General features: G+C 40.5%; 1 protein-coding gene across 37 annotated transcripts in view; it reads right to left on the bottom strand.

Annotated features, from left to right (window-relative positions):
- Nucleotides 1-17,041, bottom strand: part of Rbfox1 (RNA binding fox-1 homolog 1) — a 1,661,838-nt gene that overhangs the window by 110,245 nt on the left and 1,534,552 nt on the right. For all 37 annotated transcript variants that reach the window (XM_029544519.1, XM_029544538.1, XM_021209994.2 and 34 more), the window contains 3 exons: nucleotides 16,668-16,721; nucleotides 9,892-9,984; nucleotides 8,013-8,073 (listed from right to left, as the gene is read on the bottom strand). In XM_029544519.1, the coding sequence (XP_029400379.1) occupies nucleotides 8,013-8,073; nucleotides 9,892-9,984; nucleotides 16,668-16,721 (208 nt within the window). The remainder of the gene's footprint in view (nucleotides 1-8,012; nucleotides 8,074-9,891; nucleotides 9,985-16,667; nucleotides 16,722-17,041) is intronic.

Genomic DNA, 17,041 nt, shown 5'->3' with positions numbered 1-17,041 from the left:
AATCCTCGCTCACCTGCAACCAGAGACCCGTTCCCCGCAGATCAGGGACCCCAGGAAAGTCCGTCTGCGGCACTTCACCTCTTCCTTCAGCCCTGAATCTTGATTCTCTTCTCGTCTTCCCCTTCAGCCAACGGCACTTCTGACAATCTAGTCACATAAAATGCTGCCCAATAGTTCCTACCTTATTTTCATATCTCATGCAATCCATTAAAAGGACTTCATTAAACTTGGGAGAGTGGCTTCCTTTTTAACAATTTGTTTCTTGCCAGACAAGAGTCATAGCAAAGCAACATAAAGCAATAACAATAATTAAAAACTATCCCGGTGGCTGGAGAGATAACTCAGTGTACTACTTGGGTAGAGTAATGAAGCTCCATTCCCAGCACCCATGTTAGGTAGATCACAAACCCCTAGAACTCTAGCCCAAGAGGAATCTGGCATCCTCTTCTGCCCTCTGTAAGCCTCTACACTTGCATGCACTTAATCTACCACACCCACACCAAACGCACTCACTCACACGCATACACATACACACAGCTAAAAATCAGTATCTTTAAACAATGAAAAATAAAGACCCCATTTATTCCCCCTTCCTCCCCGTCCATTCTATTCACAAGGGCCAAGAGGTACATAAGAAACTAACCTCCTTCTCTGTACCAATACTCCAAACTCTGTATCTTCCATCTGGACTCAGGATAAGCACGGAGTCTTTGCCTTGGACTAGAAGACCACATAGTCTAACCAAGGTCCATTCACTTTGTAACACTATCCCCATCTCTCCAAGATACAGGGTATCGATCTTTTAAATCTGAAAACCACCAAGGCTAACTGAACATCCTGGCCTTGCTTGGAGAACTCTTCCCAACTTTTTCCCAAGTGTCCAGATGTTGTCTGTGTCTCTAATTTCTTTCTAAAACATGGTACTCCAGGTCATTCTCCTGCCTTGTCTTATGGGTACTCATTGATTCATTTTCCAGTTACATTTCTGCATAGCTGCTAACGTATCTACATCTATTTTCTCTTTTGTTTCCTTTCCTTTTCTTCCCCTCCCTTCCTTTCTTTCTCTTCTTATTTGTTTTCTCTCTCATTCTCCCACATGGGAATTAAAAGTAAGTCAAGGCAGCACTGCCAGGCACAGTCCCAGGCCCTTAATGCACTTGACGAATACTTAATATTCCATACACATGGACTTCGTCTTATTCTAAAGAAATCAAAAGGTACAAAGAGCTTGTCCTATGGTCATTTAAATGGTCTCATTTCCCTCTGGCTAGGATCTGGTCACCTGCCCTCCAAAAGCCAAAGGTTCTACATGCAAGGAAGAACCTGTTAAGGACTGCCATCTTCCAGGGAAGGCAATGAGAATTGCCCTTGAAAGTCACCTCACAGCAGAATTGCTCAGACTCACAGACTTCAAGAAGACTTATGTAAATGCATGCAAATCACACGCAAATGGACTTATCCTTTTCTGTGGCTCCTTCTTGTACCTGGAAGAAACCCCTGGGATAACCTTGCTGGAAGTACAAGCTTGCACTGTCAGGAAGATGGACAAAATGATCCTAGTTTTAATTTCTGAGACAGTTTATGTATGTCCCCAGGCTTCAAAAACTCTGAGATTTTCATCAGGGACATTAAGCCGAACAATGAGGCTTACAAAAAAGTGAAAAGCAGATAAAGCCCACCACTCCCAGCCTCCCAGGGCCCCATCTGACAAGGCAATGGAGCAAAGCCCAGGCAGGCTCCTGGAGTGCTACCCCTCTGAGCTCACACTTCAGGGAGCTGCAGCAAACCAGACTCCAAGCCTCCCTAAAATGTAGCTTGTCCAGGCTTATGTGCTAGCCCGCTTCAGAAAAATGCTGGACAAGATCCCTGGTGTACAAGCTGTGCTCTAGTGAATGTAATGAAACTTTAGAAAATGACCTGCATATATCTTAAACAGAGACCTCATAGATCAAATGCAGCAGCAAGCAACATTCAAAATGACAAAGCAGGTATTCATACACCGGGCCCATGTGCTGTGTTCTTGTATGTTTTGAGTCACTCTGTATTTTTTGTTTGTTTGTTTGTTAACAACATGCATTCATAGCCAACATATAGATTTCACCTAAAGTGTACGATTTCTGTTTCTCGTGAAACATTGGAAGAGATGGCAAGTTGATGTTAGGAATCCCTTTAGATAGCTTTATTACAGGTGAGCAGCGTTAACTGTTCAGACAAGAGCAGCCAGTCAAAACTCCCAACTGTGGGCTTCTGTCATCAAACTGTACTGTTCTGTGTACTCAGAAATCTCTCCTTTCACCTAGTAAACACTCAGAAGATAAATGTTTTAGACTGACTTTCAGTCAGGACTGTCATTCTAGATGTTTGAGAGAGCCTGAGACAGGAAAAATATGATTATAGCCGAAAATGAGTTCAAGGTCAGGGTGGGCAACTTAAGTAAGACCTTGTTTCCAGTACTAATGAAGCTGAGAAGGGAGTTCAGTGGTACAGATAGACTATAAACAAAGGCGGCTCAAAGATACGGGCTGTGAAATGCAGCACAGCATGGCGGTGGTGCTCATGGATCTGCACAGGACAAGCCTCTAAATACTCAACCGAAACGAGGAAGGAGCTCGTGGGAGCTTATGGAGGCTGGAGGAAGTCACGGTCTTCATTGTTGAAGCTACTGTTAGGTTATCCCAGCTCCATACACAGACGCAAACAAGTGGTTTTGGTTGTGGCCAAGCAGTGTGACCTCAAACCAAACCAAACCAAAACCAAAAGGGCAAGAGAGTGGGATAGATGATGGGACACTCAGTGGGATCATGGGGTGGGACAAGGCTAAGAGGAAACAAGCATGCGTGTGACCGGAATGTACCAAATACATAAATGAGACTACTAAGGAATAAACAAATAAGCCATCAAATATTCCAAACAATGCAAAAACAAGACTGAATTTCTCAGGCACTTTTTCCTTGTTTCCTTCACTTGGCAGCTCATTTAACATCTGAATCTTTGTTCCTACAACCTGGCCAGAAAGAATGAGTGAGACTGCCACTTGAGACTGAACCTTTTCTGTAACCACAGACTGTTGCTCCCCAAGCAGACAGCAAAACCAAGGACACTGTTTCTACTTTGCACCATAGTGGAACTTTTACTTCCTTGGAAAATCCCGGTTACCTAGGGCGTTGGTTCCAATGTATGTCCATCTGCCACTGTACAGGACCATGTAGGGAGAATTTCAAAAGCTTGGATACATCACAGCAGTGACTAGCCAAGCTTACACCAGAAGCAAACACTTCCTATCTCCATGATTATGCATTTTTGCCCCAATTCCAGCCTTGTAAGAATTTCTAAGGAAACACAAATCCCATCTAACATGCTTTTCCAACTTTAAAAAAAAAAATCCCTCCAAATCCAGTTCTCAATTTGTTATCCAATGTACAAAGCCTGCTTCTTCCACTCTCTCCCTATCTATCCACACACATGCTTTTAGAAGAAATAGGGTGGGGGGAGAGAGAGAGAGAGAGAGAGAGAGAGAGAGAGAGCAAGAAAGAGAGACAGACAGAGAGAAAGAGACACAGAGAGACAGAGAGACAGAGAGAGAAAGACAGAGAGACAGAGAGACTAATTCCCTCTTTTGAAGAGCTTTCTGAGAAGTGGCATTTGCAAAACTTCTACATCCTATTGTATTTTATAATACAATATAAATTGTATTATAATATTATTTATATTGTATGTATTTTAGAGCATCATTGAACTACCTCTCATATCCTCCACCCTGATCTCAGCCAGTGTCTTCTGCAGCAGATCTCTCTCCACACTCTCCTATGTCACCTTCTCATTGCATTAGGACCAGTCTTAGGCAACATGGAGAGACTGAAACTGTTGAATTCTCAGTCGGATGCATAAACTGAAGGAACTCAGGAACATGACATTGGCAACTAATTTTTTTTATTACAAAAGTTGAAGATTGGCTTCAACGTTTGACAACTTATAACTTTGGAAAAGGTATTATTTCTATGAGTTATAAGTCATACAACTAAGGAGGGAATCTCAAAACGATTACTTTCTTAACCCAGTATGTCTTCATAGGTATCGACATTTTATCCTCTGTGATGGTTTGAATATGAAATGCTCCCACGAGGCTTACTTTTCAAGGGCTTGCTCATCAGATGACAAGGCTGGGAAGTGATTAGATCAGCTATAGTTAAGGTATTAACCTTCTGATGGATTCATTCCATGATAGCATTTGAGGAAGGGCTTGGAAATGCAGACCCTTTCAAAGCTGACCTCAGGCAGTGAAGGTTACTCACGGTCCTTGGGTCCAGTCTACATCACAGCTTCCTGTCTGCCAAAAGGGGAACGGTCTCTGCATCATATCCAGCCATGCCGACGTCCTGATGCCCTCTCTAACCACAGGTCAGAGCCCACAGAACCATGGGCTCCTGCAGGAACCCTTTGAAATGATCAGTTAAATCAAACCTTTCCTCTTTATGCTAGGCATTTGTGTCACGATGATGCAAAGCTTCACTACCAAGAATTCTTACAAAACCCACACCCTCCTAAAGATTTAAGGGCCTTTATTTTCTCAAATTGTAGTCAGTTATAATTTGAAGAAAATTCTAAGTTATACTATCAATACTTCCTACATGAAAGAAGAAGTTCCATTCTCTACTCATATGGCCTCTTTTTATGATACAGATGTTGATGCTATCTTCCAAGCGCCTTCACTTGGGTGCACAGTCTTTGAAAGGGCTCATGTAATACATAACACACAGTGTTACAGAAATACCCATCAGTTTGAATGGGCTTTGACTTGTGCTTAAAATTTCTATATGAGTCAGTTTTTATTATTTGGATGTGCAATTAATCAATAACTCTTCCTTTAAAGTAAATAGGTATATACATTACATGGCTTATGGACTCACATTTGATTTCTTTGTTTTACATTTGTATGTATGTACATATTATAATGTGCATGTGAATACATATATACGCTTGTTATGTATGTGTATGTATATGGACATGTGTGTAGACACATATGTATTATAATGTGCCTGTGAATAGGTATGTGTGTTTGCATGTCTGTGGACATATATGTGTGCATGTGTGTGAGCCCAGTGCAATGCCACCATGTTTATGTCTTCCTTCATCCCTCTCCACCTTATTTAATAAGGAAGGTCTCTTACCTACCTATCCAGCTTTTCCAAGACTTCCCCATCTTCCCATATCTCAGATGTGGATAGTGAAGGCAAACAGCCACATCCACTTGCCATTTACATGTATGCTGGGAACCTGCATCTGGCTCTCTTTCCTAAGTATTCTACCCATTGGGCCATCCTCCCAGACTCCTGTATGCCTGTTTGTTTGTCTTTTCACTCAACACATTTTCACACCTTCCTATGGCATGCAAGAACACTTACAATTGTGCAGCACACATACATACATACACACACACACACACACTTGCTATGTCACGAATTTTTGGATGTGCAATATTTTGCATGGATGCCCAGGTGAACACCTGCCAGTTGCAGAGCTATGAATTTTACCCAAATAGAAAATCCTCATAAACATGTAATTTCAGAGATGTTGGGGGCTCAGAGAAACTATTTACACAGTTCAAGGGCAAGTCCTTGGTTGCTGAGGTTGGGGAAGCTATACATCAGAATAAATTATTCTTCTGGCGTTTCCATGTTACATTAAGGGTATATATCTGTTTTGTAGCATTGCTTTTGAAGGTAAGAACACTGACATCGTCAAATTGGTTGCCACCAGCAGAAATGATAAAGGAAAAACCATAAAATGCTAATTTGTAATAGTACAAAAATAGAAACCAAAATAATGAAGCATCAGTGAACACTGATGATCTGAATGCTATATAGCCATGAGAAGGACTTAGCTCTGTCTGTATGGATCAGCACCTAAAGAAGTCCAATTGACTCATAACTGCTGATTAAAAGTTATGTGTGCCATCATGGTCTTTATGTTAGGAATATGTAGATCACACTGTGAACACTGTATACACAGAACTGTGTGTCTATGTATGTCTAGGCCGGAAAATGCAAACTGAATTATAGGCAATAGTCTGAAACAGTGGCTTCTCTTAAAGGAGGAGAAGCCAGGCTGGCAAGAGTGCCTGCCTAAACATTTGTCACTTTGTTTCCTCCCTGGTTATTTTCTGCCTTAAAATAAGTCTCTGTTTCATGTATAATTAAAACTTAAAAATAGAAATTTCATACATTTTCCTGTTGTGTTTAAGGAAGTACATTATTTTTAAAACCTATAAACCAAAGATAAATATACTTTGGTCTTGATATTCAACACAGCATAACCATTTTTGTAGAATTACTGACGTGAGCTGAAATCACAGTGTACATGGGTTTCATTCTTCAGGTTTGTTTTTTTTTCTTACTCTAATCCTCCTACCGTTTTTTTACCTTTGTACTGCTCATTTTAATGGATATAATTATTCGATTGTGTTCTTATACTTTAACTTGCTGGATCACTTCTACTTATGTATGTGTTGACTATGTATGCCTATGAGGTGTGTGTGTGTGTGTGTGTGTGTGTGTACATGTACACATATTGGTGGGGGGCCTGTCCAAAACTTTGAGTGCTCTGGTTCATGGCTCCATGGCTTTTTCCTACCTGAGGCAGGGGCATTCACTGAACCTACAGTTAAGCTAACAGCTAGACAGCTGGAGAGATCCTTCAGCCTCCACCCTGTCCAGAGTTGTCCTTACAAGCAGGTGCACAGTCACACCTGGCTTGTTTGTGTGTGCTGGAATCTCAACTCAGCTCTGTTTCCTGCTGAGTCAGCTTTCTTGCTAATTAACATAAAAGTAGAACGCCCCCACACACTTCTTATTCCTTAATAGATTTTATATTGAGAAGGAGAAGTGGATCAAACTGTGTGAAAGAATTTATAACTCTTCATATCAATGTGAAGCAAATTTTTTCTGGTGATGGTGGGACTCAAACCCAGAGTCTTGTACATGCTCAGCGTGTACATTCACAGCTGCGTGTCAGGTCTTTGTAATGATAAATCCCAGCAAATATTTGTGGTAACCACAGAAATTCTTTATCCTACAGGAGTATGCAGTACATATCCATAGACTCAACTGGCCCCATGGCCCTCAGGGATACCTGTATCAGAGGGGATAACCCTCTCATGCAGCCATTTTCCCATGAGGCTCAGCCATCGGCTTCATCAAGAATACTTTAATATCCAAGAAGTCTGAAAGCCAGAACCAAATTCTGCAACTACACTTCCATGAGTGACAAATTATTAAGGATTTATGGATTAAAAAAAAATAACCAACAAAACTTTTACACTTTCCTTAATTTGCTAGCATTACAAGAAGTTAAATGATGCAAGTCATGATTGCTGTTAGTCCTGGGGGAGGGAGGGGACTCTAGAGAGATGGGATGACTGAATTTAAAAACTATATTTGCTTTGCTGTGAAAATCAGCTCTGAGTTAGTTCACTGTAGTCGGTCAGCAATGAGACAGTAGGCATGGAGGGCCAATGTGGCCTATGGCACACCCAAACTCACAGCAGTTGTGCTCACCAGCCCAAGGCCTGCACTCTTTTTTTTTTTTTTTTTTAACAAAAGAATTCCAGGATTGATTGGTGGGAGGTTCCTCAGGCTCTAGACCTGGCAGAGCTGTTGGCAATCTGTGGCCACTGGGCCTAGGACGGTCAAGGTCACTTTTCTTTAAGAATTTGACCACCAATGGTTTCTTCAAGACCACAGTGGATCATCCCATGCAATACTAACTGGAAACAGTGGGTTAAAACAAAAAAACAACAACACACAGATAAATAAAGACATGAATTTGGTGGATGATATGATGGAGACTGCTTGGGAGAATTGGAAGGGAGACTTAGGGATGCATAGGAGGAAGAGAAAATGTATACATGGATAAAATTTTCAAAGACAAAACCAGAAAAGAAATAGATTCCCTGATTAAAGAAGGTTGTGGCCTTTTGAAAAGAGATGCCTTTTGAACAGGAGGTACATACTTACCATTGGTGTAGGGGTTGACAGTCTTCTTATTTGTCATCACGCGTGCTGTCGCATTATTAACCTACACACATAGAAAACTCTAGTGAGTTTGGATGCCGAGGCCAGCCCATGATCCAATTAGTTGCATGCATTATGACTGTTGTTACTTATTGAAACCAAACAACAATACCAAAAACAAAACCAAAAAACCACAAAACCAAAAACTTAAAACAAAAACTAAAATGCATTTTAATTTACAAATAGCAATAGATGCATAACCCCCCAAATCATACATTTTTATAATTACATTTACTTCATAAGCAATTTAACTTACGAATCATTTCAATAAAGCAATGTCATCTCATTTAAAAGTTTAATAAAGAGACAATAAAAGCAAATTAAAAGATACTGCATAATTGAAGGTTTAAAGGCATGCGTGTGCTCCATGGTAACACAGAAACAAGAAATAGGTTTTAAACAAAAAGACCGAGTCAATATGGAAGGGGCATGCAGTGGAGAAGAGGGAGGAGACAAAGTACAGGGGACATAAATGTCAAGGAAAGGGACAGACAAGTTTAAGCCGTGTGCAACACTTCGGGAGGGGGAACCATTGGGAAGCAACATCTAGCATTCAACACTTGGGACAAGAGCCTTTTACATTGCGAGAATTAACGAACCATTCAAGCTTTAAAGTCACAGCTAACAAAAGGGTAAAGGAGGGGGTGCATTGTGTGACACAATATGGAGTTAAGGGTCTGAGTAAGATGTGCACTGCTCATAACTCAGTCCAGTCAGAGCCTCCCAGGCTTAGCTTAGAACGTACACTCAATTACAGGCGTACCAAAGACCCAAAAAAATGGAGCATCAAGAAAACTTAATACGACAAGTCAAAAAAATCCACGTGGTAGAGAGATATGTATAGAGATATATCAGCACTAAATACGTGAAGCGGCAGATGGACTCATCACTTACCATTCACCACCATCGCCAGCATGGGTTTGTATACAGTTACCATGGTTACTGAGAGTTTGGTGAGGGGCCTAAGCGTTACCGTCGAGGGGGGAAATAAAAAGGCAAAATATGCGACATCTTACTCCAAAGACTAAAGCATTTTTAACTGGTAATTTTTTTGTTTGCTTTTAAGTTTTAACAGCTATGACCCTTTGATTGTGCTGAAGAGGAACCCAGTGGTATAAAGGGTAGGCGCTGGATGTCAGAATATGGGGTCTCCATTGCCAATGAACAGAGGCCATGTGCTGAGATGGGAAACGCTGATTGCTTATTCAATGTCTAATCGGAAGAATGCAGGAATTCAAGTTGGCTTTTGTTTTCAAGTGAAACATGAATGAGAAGTGCCTCTCATTTCTTTTTTTTTTTCTTTTTCTTTTCTGTTTTAGTATTTTTGGATGTTATTGTCTTTGAAGTTTGGTCTAATTTGCAAACCACTGTGGATCCCTCTTCAACCCTCCCTAAAGTGGACTGAAAAATAAACAAAATAAAACAAAGCTTGCTCTATTTGGTTTGGTTTGAATACTGTGTCCTCTTTGGGCCCTATGGCACCCATTGTTCATAAAACATTGAAAATAAACTAAAACAAACAAACAGAACCTTTCACATTAACCTTCCTCTCATCTCAGTTTTGCCATCTACTCTCAAGCAGTCCTATAAAGAATAATGTAAAGTAAAATTTAACAGAAAAAGTAAGGCCAGTTTTCCTTTTTATATATAAATATATATAAATATATAAATATATATAAACAATGAGAAGGGAATAGGGTCACACACGAGACACCAATGATGCACCTGGAAGGACGAATGAGCGTGAAGCAGACATTTATAAAAAAAAAAAAGAAAAAAAGAAAAAAAAAAAGAGGAAAAGGAAAATATTTTTGACATGCACCTCGATTTTACGGCCCTCTACCACGGTACCGTGCAATTTCTCCCTCGCCCTGTCCGCATCCGCACTATTTTCGAAAGTTACGAAACCAAATCCCTGCATGCAGGAGGGGAAGGAGAACAACATGCACATTATTATTTCAGTCAACGACCACTTGGTAAAGTTCTCTCGCTTTCATTGCTATTTCTTGTCCTGGCTTCGGTTCTGTAACATGCAAATTAGAGAAATTATAAGACCACTAAGATGGGCAGTCATTAAGCACCAAACGTGAACGAGATTTTTTTTTTCCTGTCACCCGTTAGCTGGAACCCCTAAAGAATTCAAAGATGGATATGAAAACGAAAACCAAACCGACAAACAAACAAAAAAAAATACCTTTCTAAACATCACTACAGAAGAAAAGAAACCAACCAAAAGGAAAATGAAATCAAAATAAGTGTACAGTCTCCACAGAGAGGAAGCTAAAGAACGAGGAAAAAGAAAGGGAACCAGGTCTTGACATGCAAATTAAAAAATAAAACAGAAGAAAACGTGTGCACAGAATTCCACAGTGAATGCTCAAGTCCTGTCACATTGCCTACGGAGTCATGCTGCGTGGATTTAAGAACAGTTCTTCTTCATGCAATTTTAGGGTTATTCAAGTCTGTCAATTGTACAGCCTTTGCTTCTCAAAAATAAAAGGAACAAGCCTAAAAAAAAGGAAAGACCTTTTTTTTTTTTTAAATATAATAAATCTTGATCTGTGGTTCTAATAAACAACAACATAAATCACATGAAATGAATACAAATAAATTTTCGTTGGTTAACAGTGTAGATAATCAAGTTCCATTCTATGTCTGTGCTTTGCCCTTCCCCCCTCCCCCAAATAATAAAAGACATTGGAATTTGACCTTTTACAGTAGTTTATTATCCAGAAAACAATGTTATTGGTACTAGGCTGGTAGTCATCTGCTAGATCAACAGGTAGAAATATTTTCCAAATGTGGTGAATCTGTGCCGCACATTGAAACCTTCTTTGACTGATAAATAGCAAGTACACCCTTTGCTTCACAGTATAGTTTTTGCTTTTAATATTTCAGTGTCTACCACAAACCCTACTAATCTATCTTGTCAAAATCCACGTTTTTCTTCTCTGACATGATTCTTATGATGAGTATGGAAATCTGATATGCTACTATTTCTAAAACCCTTAAGCTTATTTGTACATTTTGATTAGAAATGCATACACCAACCTTTGGAATGATGTGGGTACACTGGGGTAAGTGGGAGCAAGCTTTCACTGCATGGGCCTCATCAGTTCATCAGTCTGCACAGAAGCAGCCTCATGCACAGTGAAGACACCTGTTTCATCCTCATGGATGACATTCAACCTTACAAATAAAATGTGCAATAGTCATACATGTAGAGTGGTAACAGCCATTCCATGGTTGGTACCAATGATGACTTTATACCTGAGGGATATTGGAGAAGGGTTTCTGGATGCACTAGCTAGGAGACACTACAAAACCAGCCTCATCTATGGAAAGTTTGAGCTGTGCATGTGTTCACTTGCTGGGAGATGAGGATTTGTCCATAGAAGACACAGTAAAAGGTCAGATGTAGTTACTTTGACTGAATGACTTCACATTGCTTTTCCTGGACTGAGGATTCAAAAGTAAGCCATGCCTGAGTGATCTGATTAATATACAGTGATATGTTCCACAAAAACTTTGCACATGTTGCCTACCTAATCTGCTTGCTCAAAAATACTTGCTAATAGTATTCAAGTTTTGGTGAGAATGGGACGACTTTTTTTTTTTTTTTTTAAGGGCAAAGAACAAAATTTGAGGGGACAAGTTGCTTCATTTGGCAACTCTATCCTGGCCAGTGGTTTTCAAATTCAGTTGTGCATTAGAAACGAACAGAAGCTTGTTCACATTCTGATTCCTGAGCCTCATTTTGTATTTGTCACATCAGAAACCCTTAGCAGAGACCAGACATCCTTTTGCCTCAGAAATCTACTTAGATGATGCCATGTCTGGATTTTCCTGATCTTTCCTTTTATTACACACCCACAGAAACAAAGTTGTATGTGTTGGAATAAGGAAAATGTTATATCCCTGCTTTGGAAAGTGTCATCAGTGGAGAAGGCTGAGTTTATGACTCTAATTTTATGCATAGATGTAGGCAGGGGGCACAGTAAAAACCATATGCCCAAGATGTCTCAGATATGACCTTTGTCCTCTTTAGCCCAATGTCCGCAAGTATCCAAGTCAGACACTTTTGAATCAGTAAGAGAAACAAGGGATCTGTACTCTCACCTCAGGTGAGAGACGACAATCTATAATTCCCACTTCACAGATGGAGAAAAGGGTGTTGTCTTCCCAACCGGGACCAGAATATTGTTGAATGACTTGTTGAGACTGGTGAAGAACAGGTTCGAAGCTGAGCAGGTCCTAGGGATCATCCCCCAAACACCCAGCAGCTTGGAAAAGTCTACCTTCCATCCAGACCAGGAATGTCACCACTTCTCGGGGTCAGAAAATGATCAGAAGTCCCACGTGGAAACCACCATCAGGACTAGAGATGTGCTCACCCATCCCTCTCAGTTGTCAGGCATTCTGTCACTAAAGCCCTGGGCCCTGGTGTCTGTGAAACTGGGAGCTAAGATATGTTGGCCTTTCCTGTGGTCAAGATCACACATTTCAAGGAAATAGTACCTTGACATTCTTTAAAAGATGATTATTTTTGTCTCTGTCTCAGAATGAGTAAAACACTTTTGGATTGAAGAGGTTGGGGGGGGGGAGGGGGTGAAACGATGTGATGGCATGGAACAGTGGAGTGTGGAAGAAGAGCTAACGTCCAGTCCATCCATGCAGAGCTAGATACAGCCGTGCAAATACTAGGGAGCTGGAGTGGGAAAATTGCAAGTTCAAGGTCTGTCAGACTCAGTCTAAAACAAAAATAAAAGTGACCTTGGGGTGTAGCTCAATGATAGAATGCTCCTCTGACAAGCTTGATTGCTAGCATGGCATAATTAAACAAGAATCCCAAAGGAAAGAAAAGAAGGAGGGAATGAAGGATACAGAAAATAAGGAAATTAGAAAAGGCAGAAAAAGGAAATGAGGAAGGAGAGAAGGAGAGAGAGGGGAGGGAGGGAAGGAGAGAGGGAGAGAAGGAGGGAAGAAGAAAAGAAGGGAGAGACAGAGGGAGGGAGGGAGGGAGGGAGGAGATTGGAGTAGGGTTCAGATTGTGGTCAAATGTCCTTCTACTGAGAGACATACCATCTCAGTTTGTACTTTTGGACAGACAGTCAGAGATGAGAGGAGAGGGCTTCCTGGAGGAGGTGTCTGTTTTGATAAATGGGCATGAAGAACAGGTCAGCTGACCCAAAATAGATCCCTAGAACATGGCTTGCTGTTCTCAGTGCCTTTCAGTAATCATAAATTCTCACTCTCCTGTAGCCTGCTCCTTCCTTTATGATCCTGATCAGTGGTAGATTTCCTTTGGAGCACTCACATAGATACCCTGTTATATATTCTGGAATGAGGAATTCACACATTCCAGTCAAAATAAGAAGTCAACTCCTTCAGTCTCCAAAGTAGACAGCATGTGTGGAGAACAGACGAGATGTTGAGAGGGTAATAGAAACCCATTTTCCTGATGACCAGTAACCTCACATTCACATCTTTCCAATGTCCTTTGAATGTACAGTCTCTTGTCTTTGTTGAGATACCATCTTCTTCCCTTCCTTCTTCCCTTCTTCCTTAGCCTTCATTCACCCTCAACTTAGTTCCTCCTCTCAAGGAGCCTCCCTACCTCCAACCACATATCAGAGTCCCATCAGCCCCTCATGTCACTACAGAATACGACACATTTAATGGCAGCTGCTAATGACTGCTCTTTTCTAATGCTCAAGAAAAGCTGAGGGCTAGAAGCACATCTTTCTTCCTCAAGAATGATTCAACTAAAGAGAAACTGGTCCATAGATGTATATACACAAAATCAAAGACCCAATTGCATATTTCTTAGGTATCATAGAGGATTGCTAATTCTAACTTATTCTGGGAAACAAAGCATTTCAGAAGCAAAGGAAAGATTATAAATCTCTTAAAAGAATAGCTAAATTATGCCATTCATTATGCCTTCACTGTAGTTCAGTTCTGATGGGCAAGTCTGTCTGTCATTCTTTTTTAACATGTTCCTTCCCTATAGTATCTACATATATGTCAACTATTTAGGCTGTGTGTTTCTGAAAAACCAAAGATGCCTGTGGATGTGCACACACACACACACATATAGAGTTATCCTCTCTCAGCTTTGAGTCATCTGCCTCAGGTAGTCCCCTACAGGGGATAAAGGACCAAGAGGAGAGTTTCTGATCCTTTGGGCCCACTGGTTTCCTTGCCAATGGAGGCAAGCAACTGACAGAAATGAGTTCCTAACAATGATTTCTTTTCTTAAAAGCTCAGATGGAAATGCTCCTCTAAATAAGGCCCTTTGCTATAAAAGATGCCAAATGTAACAACTCTCCATGCACAAGCTGGTGTCCCAAGTAACATTCCCAGCTAGATGGTCTCAGAGATATTCCAGGGATGTGGTATCACTCAGTATGCACACCTGCAAGGCAGAGAGTGGGGGCTCCCTCCCAGAGAGACCAAAGTCCATTCTGGATGTCACCTAACCTAAAAGAAGAAAAAGGAAAGAAAAACAAAACAGCCCTACAAAGTCCAGGCTTCAGATGCTGAAAATGGAAGTGCTCTTTTCCCTAAAGCCACCAGGGATAGACTAATCAAGGCGATGATGGGAAAAGTACCCAAAACAGCTCTGCCTTGTACTTTGAAAAGAGCCAACAATACTCTAGTGGTGTCTCCAAACATCTCTCGGAAGGAATGGAATAGCTTTCTTCAACTGACAAAAATCTTACAAAAACAAAATGTAATTTTAGGAGAAGTTCGAAACAAGTCTCAGACAAGAAAGAAAAATATAAAAAAAATGAAACAGCTTACCATGGCAATGGTAAGATAAAGATCTTCAGGGTCAGGACAGAGTTAGGACACATTGTACATCTCCACTGCTTTTTACCAGGAACCCACCAGGCCTGAGCCAGGTCCCTAACTATACCCATCTCTTGGTACACCTCTATCTGCAGGCATAAAACTACTTGATGGTTTTCAAGTAAAAACAGCTTACTTCTTCTCACCCCAGCTAAGAGGTCAGCCTACAAGAGTGGAAAATAGCTAAAGCCAACAAAGAAAGAACAGGTCCCTAATCTGCAGAACTGCAGACTTTTAATGGATCGACTTTTCATTCATCTAGCAGATTACAGAACTATTTGTATGTGGAAAAGCAAGTCCTTGAATTTTGTTTCCTCAATTTGATCAACACTATCCTACTCGGTCAATGCTAAATCTACTTAGGAGGGGTTGGGCAGAGGGCAGATGCTGTAAGGAATGATAAATTGTAAGATTTGCTTCATAGTATGGTTACTGTGACATGTGACACACTACAAAACCAGTGGTGCTTGGGGCCTACCTGGATGCCTATTCGTTCTGAGTTGCCCATACAAGGGGAATTATGAAGCTCAAGCACCATCTCTGTATCTCCTAAAAATGTCCTTACTGCTCACATTCAGAGGCTAAGGATGGAAAGAAGATGGAGGATTAAGGTTCCTTGAGATCCGATTAACCGTAGCTATCGTAGAATCTGAGCTATTCACAGCTGTGCTTTATCTGGGTTCTGTGACCACTCTCTCTATCCTCATCCAACTTCTCAGGCAATGTTGGAACTTATTATGAAATTATTTCCTATGAGGAGTGTTTGCATGAGGCTCTTGAATCTTCTCAGGGTACATAAAGATTAAAAAAGAAAGGGGGGGTCTTATGCCATCAATGGAGACAGTGACGAAATACTTGTGGGCAAATGCTATATTCTATATTCAGGTGAGGGCTTAACCTTAGGGGAAAAGAGAGACACTTGGGTTTGGTGTTTTGAGGACAAGTTTGGGAGACTTGCTAAGGTGTGGCTTGCTGGGAAGAGCTTCAAAGTTTCTGATTCAGTAGAGCTGAGCTGTGGATGGAGAGTTTGTATTGTGAATAAGCTCCTGGATGGTGCTGATGCTGCAGATTTAGAACCGTGCATCTACAGCCATGGACAGAGAGCACACACTGAATTTGTAGGGTGTTTACATTTCTTGTGTAGGTACTAGAATTTTCTTAGAGCCTTCCATGAACACTTTGACAAGCTCTAGAAAAAAAGAGATATAAGCACTGGTTTCCTAGTAAGAAAATAAACTCGAAGCAATAGCGTAATACAAAATAAGGATCTGTAACATACTAATGAAAAAAACTGCATTCAAAAGGTTGGTGTATATGCGAATTTTCTCCTCTGTAACGCAGGAAAAGAACTGCACTTTATTAATACAGAGGAATCACATATTTTCCTGCTTGTGAGAATATCAACATACTTTTTAATATAAAGAACATAATTATCACTGAAAAACAAAAAAAATATAGCAACATCATTATTGTTTTAGGCATGGGTAATTTTCCTGTGGAAATTTAAGATATGTATTTATATCTCTATATATTTAGATCAGAAATTAAAAATCACCCCCTAGACATTTTAATTGGAACCCAATGCATTTCTCAACATTTAGGAAATGGGAGGTGGTCTCTAAAGACATTCCCACTAAAGTGCATTTCTCAGGGTGCTGATTCAGGCCGTGCAGTTATTTCCCTTGTCCCTGACAGACATGTCACAACAAGCTAAGACATTCCAAACTGAGTCAAGTTGCTTACCTTCGAGCCTCGCTCATTAAAAATAATTTCAACATCTAATATTTTACCAAATTGCTGCAAAGAAACAGAAATATCTCATGAGCAAAGAGAGAAATCAGATAAATTATACAATACACACCAATAATTACTCCCCAAGTCAGAGATCTTCCTCTTAGTTAGGAGCATGCAGTTTTTTCTTCTGTTAATAAGTGGCATGCTTAAAATGAGAAAATGCTAGAAATGCTGGTGTATTCATTATCTTCTGATTATAGCCCTTTCTACCAGGGAAGGGACACTGTCAGAGCCCAGGATAAAATACTAACCAAGAGGTTAATTCTCTCTCTCTCTCTCTCTCTCTCTCTCTCTCTCTCTCTCTCTCTCTCTCTCTCTCTCTC

This window comes from Mus pahari, chromosome 12 (genome assembly GCF_900095145.1).
Source record: "Mus pahari chromosome 12, PAHARI_EIJ_v1.1, whole genome shotgun sequence".
Taxonomy (NCBI): Eukaryota; Metazoa; Chordata; class Mammalia; order Rodentia; family Muridae; genus Mus; species Mus pahari.
This window is presented reverse-complemented; position numbering and strand designations above follow the sequence as displayed.